Here is a 13915-nt window from a genome sequence, read left to right on the forward strand (position 1 = left end):
TAAAGGCATTGATGGTTCATATGTTCTGGACAATTTTTTTGCCCTCTCTGTAGAACTCTGGAGAAGAGAATTACATAATAATTTCTAATAAATTATGGCCCAGAAATGGACCTAGCAATCTCCCTTTCGAGTGAGGTTCACAGGTTAGATCGAGCCCATCTTTAAGTGAAAAATCAAAATAGTTGTATGAAAGTAATAAAATGAAGTAACTGCAAAGGAAGAATCTAAAAATGACATGCTACTATCCTTCAAAAGATCCCTTAAAAGTCGAACAATAATCTTCAATTCAACCATTGGAAACTTCACTCATACCTATCAAGCAATCGCCACCGGTCACCAATTTTTGCATCAACATCATCAATTTCTTTTTCGAGCTTTTGAAGCATGGCATCAACCTGAAATGTGAACGAGCATAAAATAATTCACGTATTGATCGCAAATGCAACTAGGTTTTTAATAGGAAAACAAATTATATTAAAATAGATTATCTATATTGCACTTGCCCTGTTTATGAGTGCTGAGGAAACTTTATCATCCGTGGCTCTCTCAGCAGCAAGGTCATTCTCCTTTCTAGCTGCTTTATATGCCAGTTTCACTTCTTCTTCTCCTTCAGTGCCCTCTTTCTCCACCATGCTATTGTATAACTCTATCTGCAAATGAGATATTTTCAGTAAAAACATATCACGACGGGCTAGATCTGCAGCTCAAAATTCACCTTGCTAAACATAAAAATGCAAAATTATCATTTTCTCTTTCTATAAATGGTCAAGTATTCTAGAAAACAATTTCAGACATGTTAATATGTTGACTGAACTTGGAATTTAACAGGGAATGAAGCAATTTTACATGAGACTGATAAAGTGCAAAAAAGGTTATCGATTACACTTGCATACCCTCACCAAAGTTACCTATGAATTAATATCCATTCAGTTTTGCCTAGTTTACCATATTACTTGTGAAAGACAATGATGATAAAAGAGTGACCTTATTTACTGGGTTCGAAACAATTCTGTACCAATGAACTACATGGCAAATACAATTACTGGTTCGAAATCCATAAACCGATACCACCGAAGAGTAATTCTATACCAATGAACATCATTTGGTATCCACACTTATAGAGTAATTCTATACCATTGAATATGGGCATCACCACCCACCCCTCAATGGAAATAGTAATGTTAAAATAGCTAATAAGACTAAAATAATACTAAGGGGGTGTTTGACACCCATTTTGGGGAAAAAATGAATTTTGGAATAGTAGATTAATGGAGAATGTGTGGATGAAAAGTAAGGAAAAGTTATGAAAATGCGTGGTTAAAAAGAAGAGAGAGAGAAATGAATTTTAATGAAAATGGGAATCAAATGGGGCCTAAATAAATATTATTAATAATGATAATGTGCAAATAAATGAATAAGAACAGATGAATGTCCAGACACCCAAACATAGAAGAAAAGAATGAGAAGGATCCAAAGCAAAATTGGAAAAAGTGGAAAACAAATTGAAGACTAAGATAAAAGAGATGATAACGGTTCAAGAAAAAGACTGGAAAACATCAAGAACCATGTTTAATGATATTTTCTTCGAGGTAAAACCAAATTCAAATTTTTAGTTGTCAGCAATCTCTTTAAAATTGGTTCCTAGAATAACAATAGCCCTGTATTAATATACTACCAGTTATTAGACATATTAAAAATCAAATTGAATAGTCTTTAAACAGTTATCTATAATAACCTCTTTGTTGACAAGTCTCAAGAACTCTTCACGCTCCCTGCTCACAGACTGAAAACAGCAAACTATATAAGCGGCTGACATCGGGCAATATATAAACCACAAATGAATAAGTCACATCCAATCCTTACAGATGCTGATGCTAAAACAGCCAATGCACGACTGAGCTCACACAATTGTTCTTGCTTATCTAAAGTTTTTGCATTTTCACGGTCTTCTGTATCTTTCGCTGTTGCCATCTTCATCTCCTCCAATGCCATATCCTTCTGCCTATAAACAGATTCCTTCAACTTAGCCTGCTCCTCTTCCTCTTTCTCTTCCTCCTCCTGTAATTGACATCTTTAAGACTATTAATGGCAATCTAAGCTTAAATAGTGTAATCAAAAACACTTCTCACATTGAAACTTAACCAAAATAGACATCCTTATGAAATATTGATTAACTCTTGTTACAGATTTTTTGGACGTGCAAAACTGAAGCATGATTTTAGCACATTTATAGTTTTATACCCAAAAATATGATACTAAAAAAATACTCCATTCCACAGTCTTTCTCATGCGAACTCTTAGCACTTAGTTTAGAAAAAGTCACCCCTCACCACAGCTATTTCTAATTTCAAATCTACCCTCCACATTCTTCATATATTTTGAAATGGGTTGGATAACAAGGACATCTCTTTTCTAATTACTAACGATGAATGGGAATGGGGTTTCACATCTAATTGAAATTCTGCTTCCATTTAGCATTCTCAGCACAACCCAAAAGTATTTCATATAACTTGGAATAGAAGAAATGTGATTAGAAAATAGAAGTACATTATTGAAAAAAGTTAGAGAGAACTAATCATTTTTTCTTGTAGGTTAGAAGGGGGAACAACTTAAATGTATTTGAAGGGAATATTAGGGAAACGAGATGTGCGTACAGTAGATCTAGATCTAATGTGCCCAACAGAATATAAGCAGCGTTAGAATTTTCCATTCTTATTGTTAATGCCACAATTTTGTTGACAGATCATTGTTTCTGAAAGTACAAAAGTTTTTCTACTTCTGTCAAAATAGTTCTTTTTGAATTAATTAAGATGTTCGATGATACTATTTGCAAGGAGAAAAAAGTACCCATAACTATAGTACAAGAACAATTATCAGATACTGCAGCAAATCTGCTGTCAAATTTTATCTCAGCTTTAACTTATTTACGTGCCTCATATCTTCATTTTGTGCAATCAACAAGAACCCACCAAAATCCTAAGCCAGCAAACTCAGACCTTGATTAATTCTTCTTGCATTTCTAGGTATTCTAACTTCCTCCTCCTTTCTGACACAGAATCTTCAGATGGCAAAGCTGTAACACCAACAGTATCCACCACCTCATCAGGCAGTGAAGAGAGAGTAGCTTGAACAGCTTCCTCAGGCCTTACTTTACCCGACACACTGAAAGCTCTGGAAGAGGCACAGAACATAAAAGTAAATTTACTTACATTCAACGTCTCAAAATCATATAAATAGGAGCAAATGAGGTTACCTAGAAAGGATTAATAAAGATGGTACTGAATGGTTGAGAGATAAGTCCAGCCAGTTGCGTATCTGCAGAGAAATGAAAGTTTGAGTACTTTGATAAAAACTCCGTGTGACATCTTACAATCAAGATCATGTAACGGAATTTTAACTTAAAATTACATGGTGCCGGTTCAGAAAACAATAAGACTCGTCATACTCCATCACATATTAAAAATGCATCTTCAGTTAAGGCCACATATAAATGTAAAGGACACAAAGTAAAGATTACTGTCTAATAAATTGCAACCATATTCTCTTCAAAAAGATAAGATAAAAGAATCTAACCTTATATTTGTGAAAATATAGGACAATAAGCCAAAGAACTGTTCTTATTTTAGGTAATGGACATTTATTGTTTGTCTACCATTGAATAACCAACTAACACATTCTAGATTTGAGAATCTTGTCATGTTATTTTTTAGTTATCATGATTCTATGTTTTATTTATTAGAGATTCAAATAAATTGGTAAACAGAGTAAAAACCGACAAAAAACTATATCAGTTTCAATGACATTACTAGTCACCAATGTTTATAGCTATTTAGTTTTAAAACTGTCTTTCCTCTCTGAAAACGAGCTCAGTAATAGTCTTTTATATAAATGTGCTCCTAATATTTTAGCTTCTTCAAGGATCTGCCACTGGCTTCACACCTGCATAACATTTGATATCTAGGGCGCCTTGACTGCCTCATCATTTCTGCTAAAATAGAACAGTTGTTTTAAGTTGTATTAAATTTGTGCAATTTCTTTCCATATAGTTAAAATGATTTTGGACCTCTTACACAGCAATTTCCCTGTTATTTGTTGGTTCACCTGAAATGTATAAAAAAAATTATAATAAAAATGAATAATATTTAAAAAAAATTGAAGACACCTGCTGCCGCATTTCAACTACTGAAAGCAATCCAAGCAAACCACGATCTCGGCAAGCTTGACGAAGTTCCTCCTCAGAAAGGGAATCTATGCCTTCTGTTTGGATCATCTTATCATCATTCTTGATCCTGCAACAAGAAAGCCAAATTGTTTCAAATGGACAAAGCTTAGTGGATTAGATGAACCTTTTCCAAATGAGAAGTGGTATCAATGTTAAACCAGGAGAAGAGGCAATGCACAAAGAGAAATGTGGGGAGAAAGAGATAAAAGAAAGAGAAAAATAAGATGACTTACTCTTGAAGCCTCTTTCGAAGCATAAAACGAAGATAAGCGTCTGTACCATAAGGATGGATACCCATATATTTGCACATGTTCACCAACCGGGGTCTGCATCCAACAGTACACAATTTTATGGATTAAATAATAAGCAAGAAGGTTACAGCAGAAAGCGTCCAGGTTACACAAGTGCAGACACAACACTAACCTGCTGATATTATCCAGAGTGAGCTCATCATTAAACAATTTTGCAAATCCTAAAATTTCCTCATTGGTGACGCCAGTCCCCTTTCTTACCTGGTTAAAATTGGGAAAGTATAACATTCTCGAAGAGTAAATCACAGAATGAGGAAAATACAGAGAAAGGACAACTAAAAAATGACAGGTGCTTTGCTTGTTTAAATACAAGACAAGACATTGCTAATTAGTGAAAACAAATAAATGGGAATTTAGAAACAGAAATCCTTACCTTGTTCATGAATTCATCAAGATCTTCAGCTGTTTTCTTTATTTCCCCACTACTTGAGCTTTAAACTTCCTTCACCATCTCTTTTACTGTGTCTTGAAGAAACTTTGCGTACTCTATCCTTGCATTCAACCTCTTTTTTAGGGCTTCCTAAAACTTAAGCATTTTAATTAAGATTGACAGGTCAAAATTATTGGTTTTGAATTCAATTGTATTTTTCATTCACATAAAGAATTTACATATTTATACACAAGAAATATTCTAAGAAAGGAAACAAACATACATCCCAAAGTCTAAGCCTAAGAATATTAGAGAGTCTATTTACAGGTTCGAATAAATCCAACACTCCCTATAATAGTCTTAGACAACTAATTAACTCCTAAAACATCAAGGGCAAGATTCTTTGTAGATTGCCAATACTCCCACCAAGGTGGTTCGAAAACATCCTTCATTCACAGCTTGCTAATCATTAAGCGAACCCTGGTTAGGTACTCACTTCGTGAAGATATGTGCTAATTATAGTTTAGAAGAGACGAAGGGAGTGCATATTATTCTACTATAATCATTTCTTCGATGAAATGTGTTTTGCTCTGCCATGTTGTATTGGATTATGTGCAATGCTTATCTCTGCCTTACCATATAGCTTCATAGGACCTTTAAGCTCTCTTTTTAGCTCCTTTAGACATTTCTTAATCTGTAGCGATTCACAAATCTCAGGTGCCAGCACTTGATCTAGCTACCATTGTTTGCTTCTTACTTCTCCAGGTAACTAAATCACCCCAACAAAACTATAATACCTAGAAGTGGACCTCTTATTCATCAGTTATAGAACCATCCTATTTATATAAGCTTTTATGTTTGTATGACCGTTTTGAGAATATAGCAATTCTTTTCTGGAGTAGCTTTTAGACTCTGATGCTCGGACTATTCGAAATAGTTGGAGTACTCGTGTCGGACACGATATAACATGGGTATTAATATGGGATATTTGTCGGATCCTCCAAGTTTCAACCGAAGACTTCGTCATTTTGCTTCTTCTCCTTTCTTTCTTTCTTTCTTTCTTTCTTTTTTTTTTTTCCCCTTTTCTTTCCCTTTTCTTATTTTCCGTTTCTACTCTCTATAAATTTAGCGTCACCACTGAGTAGGTGGAGAAAAGCAACGGTGCTAGTTTTTTCCTTCTTTCTTTTTTCTTTCCATTTTCTTCTTTTTTTCCTTCCATCCCTCTCTATATCAATGGTTTAGAGTTTTGTTTGTATAAAATGAAAATGGTTCCATATAATGCTACTTAGTTCTCCACTAAGTTCAAATTGCAATCAAATCTCTTATTTTCTATTTTCTATAATTTTTAGTAATTTCCATAATTGAAAACTAAATCAACATTATATTTTATTGGTCTTAACTCCTTATTCAATACTCATGTTCTTCTCTGTGAATAATTGACTTTAGTTTATTTAAAATGACATCTTGAATTACTAAAAAAATTGAAATTTGAAAGACGTGCCTACGTACACGTGTTCGAAATTTGGACTCTCTTTAATCATGTCCTAGTATCCTATATTTTAGAAAATAAAATATCTAATACTTAGATACATACTCGTACCAGATACCCGCACCCCCGAGTCCGAGCTACGTAGCTTTTAGGTATTGCCGAACTCTTATAATTGTTTCTATGTGAGGCTGTAATGGAGAGCGTCACTGACTGCACTTGCTGATTAGGAACTTTCTGATTTATTATTTGAAAAATAAATTAGTCTTCCAATGAGCTTCTGATATCTTCCTTTATCTACAGGAGCACCATCTGATATTACACCAAGTTTTTTATTTAATCAATAGTTGTCGAAGGTCGAACCATGATCTAGGAGATTACTTCCATATATACAAAGATTTCTTCAAGCTATGTTGTTCAAAACCAAGGATTCCAGAATGAGCAAATGCACAGAAAGTGGGATTTGGAATCGCCTCTCTCTTACCAGTGATCTTGTGTTAAAGATGAAGTTGTTCTTTGATGAACGGAAGGTTTTCATCACTTCAAAAATACTCTCAAGCCACAGAAGGCCTAGGAAACATAATAAGTAGTATTTTAAGACTCGTGGATAGTTAGGATACTAGAGAACCCATCCTGAGACTGCTGAGTGTTCAGAAAAAAGAAAAATACATGGTTTCTCTATTACGAATTAAATAGATTTTTTCACATATGTATACATATATCTACTATTTATATATTCCAATATTAATGGCAATAAATGTGAAGCAAGATGTAAAATTGGGCAGATATTCGAAACAAATTACTATGTACCTGTTCTTTCATCTTGTCCTGGAAGGTTGATGGCAACAAGTTTGGAAACAATTTCAGGAATACTGGCAGCAAAAACTCCATGAATGGAACTAAATAAAAACAGCAACAGGAACTAGCCTAAAAATGTCGGCTGTTGTTCGAGTGAGTTGTTGCCTTTCCCTCCTGGATGGAGTCTTCCCATCAGCAAGTTTCAGCAACAGCCTTAAGCTTATCCTAACATCAGCCCAAAGTAGCTTCGTACCCAACCAGTAATGTTGCAATGTTGATTTAAACTCATCCTTCCAGTGTTGAAACTTCTTTGCCCAATCTTCCCTGAATAAAGACAAGGACTTAGTAAGAGATACTAAAGACTAGTATTTCAGCATTAAAAAACAAGAACACAAAAACTTTACCTGTTCATAGAAGCAACAGTTCTAAAAGCTGGACCAATCCCTAAAAGCATAGCCCACATTTTCCTCAGTACAGATTCAGCACGCTTCTGTGATTCTTGCAGCTGCTTGGCCTTGGCTTTCGCTTTGGCTTTGACTGTGCTCAAACCTTCAACTGCCTGGTCACATTCCTCAGGTGAAGCTTCCCTTTTCTGCTTAATCTTTGGTTCTTCATTCTTATCATCGTCACTATTAAATTCAGGCTGGCCTGCTGCAGCAGTCGAAGAATAATGTGCATATTCTTTTTTCCACCCCAATGCCAGGGGAAAAAGAACCCCTGGTTTTCTGATTTCATAACTCAGTGTTGAAGCCTCAGAAAACCTATGCCAAATAATTCCAGCTGTCAATGTAGAGGGTGCCACATCTTTGGTTAGAGAGTTTGAATCTTCTTTGGCCGTGTGATCTCCATTTGAAGATGAATAACTCACAACGCAGCTCCTGTTCCATGAATCAGGCACCCTAGATGGACCAAGTTAGAGGTCCGATTAAGGGAATAAAAAAGATAACGTTTTCTTCGCAATATTGCTCTTGAAGCCATTTTGAAAGACTTCTCAACCTTAGCACACAGCTAGGATAGCATAATTGAACAAGCTGTTGATGTATGACTACAGCCAGTTTGGACAACAGTGAACAACACACTGCATAGCAAGTCTATAATTAATTAAAGCATAAAAACTGGGGAAAAAATCAGTTTGGAGAACAAGATAACTTCTCTAATTTACTGTTATGATGTTTTTTCAAAATCTTTTGTGTGTTCCACAATAGACCATTTCAGCACTATCAACTGCTTGTCCTCTCACACTATCTTTTAGCTCAGATTTCTTCCTTCTTTCAATGGCCTTAATTTCATTGAGAATATTTTTTGTAGTTCATTAAGCCTACAAAAACTAGATCATACAAATAGCTGTATAATGGTACACAAAGGACCCAGTTCCAAATCTTCCAACTTTTAGATTCATTTGCAAAGATTGATTTCCAGTTCAAACACACAGTGTTATTGTTTAAAATTTATGAATGCTCTATTGGACACTTCTCTATTTTTATTTCTAAATTCCATTCAAAAGTTTATGAACTTTAATTGTAAATACTAAATCACAATGGAACATGGAAATTATTTGCTTCTACTGATCATTTTTCAAAGGCAGAGTAAATAGTCAATGTTTAAATTACTAACCTATTATGTTGAATCGAATTCAATTTTGTTTATTCTCCAATATGACTTCGAGGTCTAATCCTACACCTCAACTCATAAGAAAAAAGGTGACTAAAGATCAAATTTAGAGATTAGTAATTTGCTCTGCTCCTGCAATAGATCACTGTTGCCGGTACTCTTTCTCAATGTTCAAATAATATTTTTTAAAAATTTTAGTTTCATAACAGCAAGTAATCCAAGAAAGTTCCTCTTCCGTTGTCTTCACAAGAACATGGATATGAAATTCACCTCTGTAGCAGAATTTTTTGTTCTCTCTATTTAACTCTTACCATTATTTTCTTATGACTATTAACTAACAATCACGAGCTTATAAAATCAATTTTGAAAAACAGAGCGTTATATTCATTACAGTGAAGAAAATGTGACTAATCTATATCGTTCAATTATTCAGTTGCTCGCACAATGAATCTTTAGACAATAAATTCATACTTAAAATTGTATGATGCTAACATTAGAATCTAAAATAACGATGGTATATTCATTGCACATAATATATACACCTTTACGTGCATACAGCAGACTATACACAACACACACACACGCCAACGCGAAAATCAACGAAAATATATAATTAATTCACGTATCAAACACACAAAAGAAATGATCGACCAAAAAATAGTACGAAATGCGTACCTAAGAAGAGAAGATGAAGATGAGCGATTCAATGAGTTTATTGCAGCAAATGATAGAAGAAATTCTTACTCCGTACTCTGTAGTCAAGGCATTGTTTCGAAGTCTACCGTGTTATCTATTCAAAGATGTGGTTTGGAAAAGGCAATACGTAATTTTATTTTTTTTTGATCGGTCTTTATAATTTTTTGATCGGTAAGGCAATACGTAATTTTGTAGCTCTTATGTCAGTTAAAGGCATTGATGGTTCATATGTTCTGGACAATTTTTTTGCCCTCTCTGTAGAACTCTGGAGAAGAGAATTACATAATAATTTCTAATAAATTCTTTTATGGCTTCATATAAGAATTTTTTTTTTTTTTTTTTCCAATGACCCTAGTGGAACGTTTTTATTAACAATTAAAGAAATATGGTACCAGGAGATATTTTATTGCTTCATATGAACCTGTTTGGAAGTGATTTTTTTCTCCAAAAAATTGATTTTTTGATCGTTATTTCACTATTTCAGTCGTCATATTTGACTTCTTCTCTCACAAATGGACCTCACTTTTCTTCTAACGATCAAAAAATCGATTCTCATAATCACTCCCAAACAGGCTTATGCATGTTTTATTAATTATTAAAAAAATATATTACCAGAAAGAAGTTAAGTCCGATCTCCAAAAAAATTAAAATTGCCAAGTGCAAATCGTGAAACATAGTGTAAAAGTATTAAATAAAAAAAAAAAAATTCTTCTTCCCATTTTCATATTCGATTTTTGTACATCATGTATATCACTAAGTATCCAACAAACTCATCATCAAATTTGAATTACTACCTTAGGATAGGGATGTCAATGAGTCGAGCCGGTTCGCGAGCCAAAACTTGAGGCTCGAGTTCAGCTCAGTTAAAATGGTCGAGCTTTTTCTAGAGTCCGAGCCGGACAGGCCGGTTTTTCCCTCTCAATTTTATTTTATTTATTATTATTTTTTTAATAAAGCAGTTGCCTTTTTGCCTTAAAAAGGCAGCAAACTTTTAAGGCAGTTTTTCTGCTGCCTTCTAAAGGCAGTAAAAACTGTCTTTTGAGGCAGCAGTTTACTGCCACTTATAAGTTGTTGTAATTTTTATTTATTTATTTATTTATTTTTATCTTTTTTGTAAAAGCTTGCCGGCTTACGGGCCAGCTCGGGTAAAGCTTGTGCCTCTAAAATGGGGCTCGGCCTGAGCTTTGGCTCTGATCTATCGAGCCTCAATCCGAGCCGACTTGGACTTTTTCCAGGTCGAGCCACAGGTAGTCCGAGTAGGCGAGCCTGATTGACATCCCTATCTTAGGATGATTTTGTAGAGTGTGTTTGATTAACTTTATTTTGATGAAAATTGTTATTTTTCCTTCCAAATTATTACTTTTGGGGTGTTTAGTTGTAATTTTTTTTCATGGAAAATATTTTTCAACTTTTGATCACCATATTTTCCTAAAAAATAAGGAAAAAAATTTCTTTGAGGAGGGATACTTTTATTTTTCAGGTAATTCGTTTTTTTCTCTCTCATTTATCCACAATAAAAAATGGACAAGTATAAAATTTTATAGGTTGAAAATTAAATCAATCAAATACATATAATTACTAATTGCTATACAAATAAGTTCCAAATAATTGAATTGTCTGAAATTTATTTTCATTTCATGCAAATTCCATAATCGTAATCAAACGTACCCGTATTGTTATTGTTCAATCAACTATATCATAATTTATTGTTACGGACGAACATCTTGACACCATAAATCTCTAGTTGTGTTAAACTCAGAAGTTGAAATTGTAGTTCGGAGGGATTCAATATTTGCCTTGATGAACAGTTTATCGTAATTTAGAAATAAGTGAACTTAATTGCTAGAGTTTATGAAATAATGATATAGAGGGTGTTTGGTAGAGATTTTTTTGTGAAAATGCATTTTTGAATAGTAAGTTGATGGGAAATGTGTGGTTGAAAAATAAGGAAAAGTTTTTGATTTACGTGTAATATTATTTTAATAAAAAATGTGTGGTTGAAATGAAGAGAGAGAAAAATGCATTTTCAAAAATAATGGATACCAAACAGGCTTATAATGTGACAAAAGACAATTTTTAATTTCAGAAAAATATCTAATTTCAAGGGGATGCACGCCGAGTTGGTGTATGGGATATTTTCTTGGAGGGAAAGGAATACAGAATATACTGATTTTTGGTTCCAAGGGCAAAACAGAAACATTTGACTTGCAATTTCCTTTTGAATAGACGCAGGGGCGGACCCACATGGGATCATGTGGGGTCAGATGACCCCACAAAATTTTGAGTTTTTTTTCCCTTCAAAAAATGGTTATTTTAACTCGTTTTTGACCCACTTTCATACATACCAAATAAAAAACGAAATATTGCATTCTTAATATCATTTCTAAGCATTCATGGCCTACTTTTTCGCTTCTTAATGGTGTACGGAATGATCGACCATAGCAAAAGATACGATGTATTAAACTTTTGACCCCACAACCCAAAACGGCTGGATCCGCACCTGAATAGACGGAAATATATGAAGGTTTCTAATTTATTTATTTATTTTTTTAATTTATGTTTTCAACTTTTTTCATCGTATCTCTAATTTGATGATTTTGCCGAATATTTTGAAAATGAGCGAATAACTCATTATCACTAAAATAGGACATGTAGCTCGGATCCAAAATTGGATTCAAGATCGGACTATAAAATTTCAAATCGAGCTAATACGCGAAAAAAAATTACACATAAAAAACTGTTTTACAAAAAAACAATAATAAATAAATTCTTGGGCTTTGGGGGCGACTACAGCCCAACTTAGTCCCCCTTAGATCCGTCCCTGACAAGACAGTAGTTACCTCGAGCACTCCATTGTGTCTGGCAGACTAAAAGTTGGCAGTATTTCTCATGTTTGATCAAAGATGTTTTTCCTTTTCAATAAATAACGAGAGATTAGAGGATCTAATTGAATTAAGAAATAAAAAAAACAAACGTACTTTGTGATTTTAATCCAATTCGAACTAAAGAAATTTATATATGATCATCATTAATATTCTTTTAGATCAAACCTAGTAATTAAGTGCTGCTTCAAACCGAACCAGATACGAAGCCTCAATGGAAATCCCTTGAAGTTGGTAAATTTGTAGAGTGAAATCATTACTTTTCAAACACATTGTTGAGATTGACTCAAATAAATATTTGTACAAAGTTGAAGGACCAATGTTTATAAATAATCTTGCACAATTCAATTGGAAAAACCAACATGACTCTGTGGATAAAACAAAAAAGAGAATATATGGGAAAGAATTAAGGGCCTGTTTGATACCTCATGGAAAATGGAATCCAATTTGTGTTGTTTGATAACCGAAATTATCCATAGAATTACTTTTCTACTTCTGCCTTACATGATGCCATTTTCTTGGTTTGTAAGGAATTCCAATTCCTTTGATTTTATTGAGAATTGGGGTTCCTAGGTTTATTTATTTATTTATTTTATTTTATTTTTTGCAATGAAAACAAATTCTATCCACAATTGTAAAAAAAATTCATTCATTTAATTGACAATTTTCATTGAAAACAAAATCAAATGAATATCAAAAGATCTAAAATTTTAATATTTTTCAGGTGGAAAATTATACCAATCAAATACATTTATTGACAATTCTCAGTAAAACAAGTTCTAGATAATTCAATTCCCTGAAATTTGAATTTATAGAACATACATTCAGAGGAATTGTTTCTGAATGGTGGAGAAAGTTACAAGAAATTATTAAAGGAAGAATAAAATATGGAGCAAATAGAACTGAGGTATTAGATAATAGAAATATTTTAAATGAACAAAATATACAGGAAATATTAAAAAGATTTGAAAAAATCTTAAGAACAGAATTTTTAGGAGATAGGCATACTTCTAATGAAGAAGAAAGAAAATAAGATGAATATAATCAGGGAATGATTGCAATGGAAAATTTGAAGATATGTGATATGTATGAGTTAGAAAGATATACATGTAAATTTGAAGAATTATATTATATACTTAATCAAGGAGATTATTAAGAAAATTAACCTATATTAAGATCTTATTTTACAAAGTTACCATTCCCATAGGGAATTAAGTTATTAAAAGAATATGAGAAATTATTACCTCTAGGAAAAGAGGAAGGAGTTGAAATAGATAATCTTGGAAGTAGAATTGAATTCACAAGAAGAATGATAGGTATGTGGTGTAGAGAAGCACTAGAAAATAAAAAAGTTTATAAAATAAGAAAGAATTCATTATGTTGTTGTAAAGATACTGGCCAAATTGAACAATTTGGATGCCATAAAAAGAAATATAAACAATATAAGAAATATAAGAGAAAATTCAAAAATTATAAAAAATTCAATAAAAGGAATTTTAAACCATATAAAAAATATTTCAAGAAATAAAATTGGAATAA

General features: G+C 33.1%; 1 protein-coding gene across 1 annotated transcript; it reads right to left on the bottom strand.

Moving 5' to 3' along the window:
- Window positions 1-99: 99 nt before the first annotated feature.
- On the bottom strand, window positions 100-8100 carry LOC111384506 (LETM1 domain-containing protein mdm28, mitochondrial-like; the record flags this gene model as incomplete). The annotated part of the gene is given in 14 exon segments (XM_023008787.1): window positions 100-159; window positions 313-395; window positions 504-650; window positions 1736-1783; window positions 1864-2058; window positions 2997-3171; window positions 3254-3315; window positions 4163-4289; window positions 4456-4548; window positions 4646-4734; window positions 4907-5053; window positions 7200-7291; window positions 7294-7511; window positions 7592-8100. Coding segments are annotated over 14 exon segments (2007 nt in total), but the record flags the coding sequence as incomplete, so codon positions are not given.
- Window positions 8101-13915: the final 5815 nt, after the last annotated feature.

This window comes from Olea europaea, unplaced genomic scaffold (genome assembly GCF_002742605.1).
Source record: "Olea europaea var. sylvestris unplaced genomic scaffold, O_europaea_v1 scaffold293, whole genome shotgun sequence".
NCBI lineage: Eukaryota > Viridiplantae > Streptophyta > Magnoliopsida > Lamiales > Oleaceae > Olea > Olea europaea.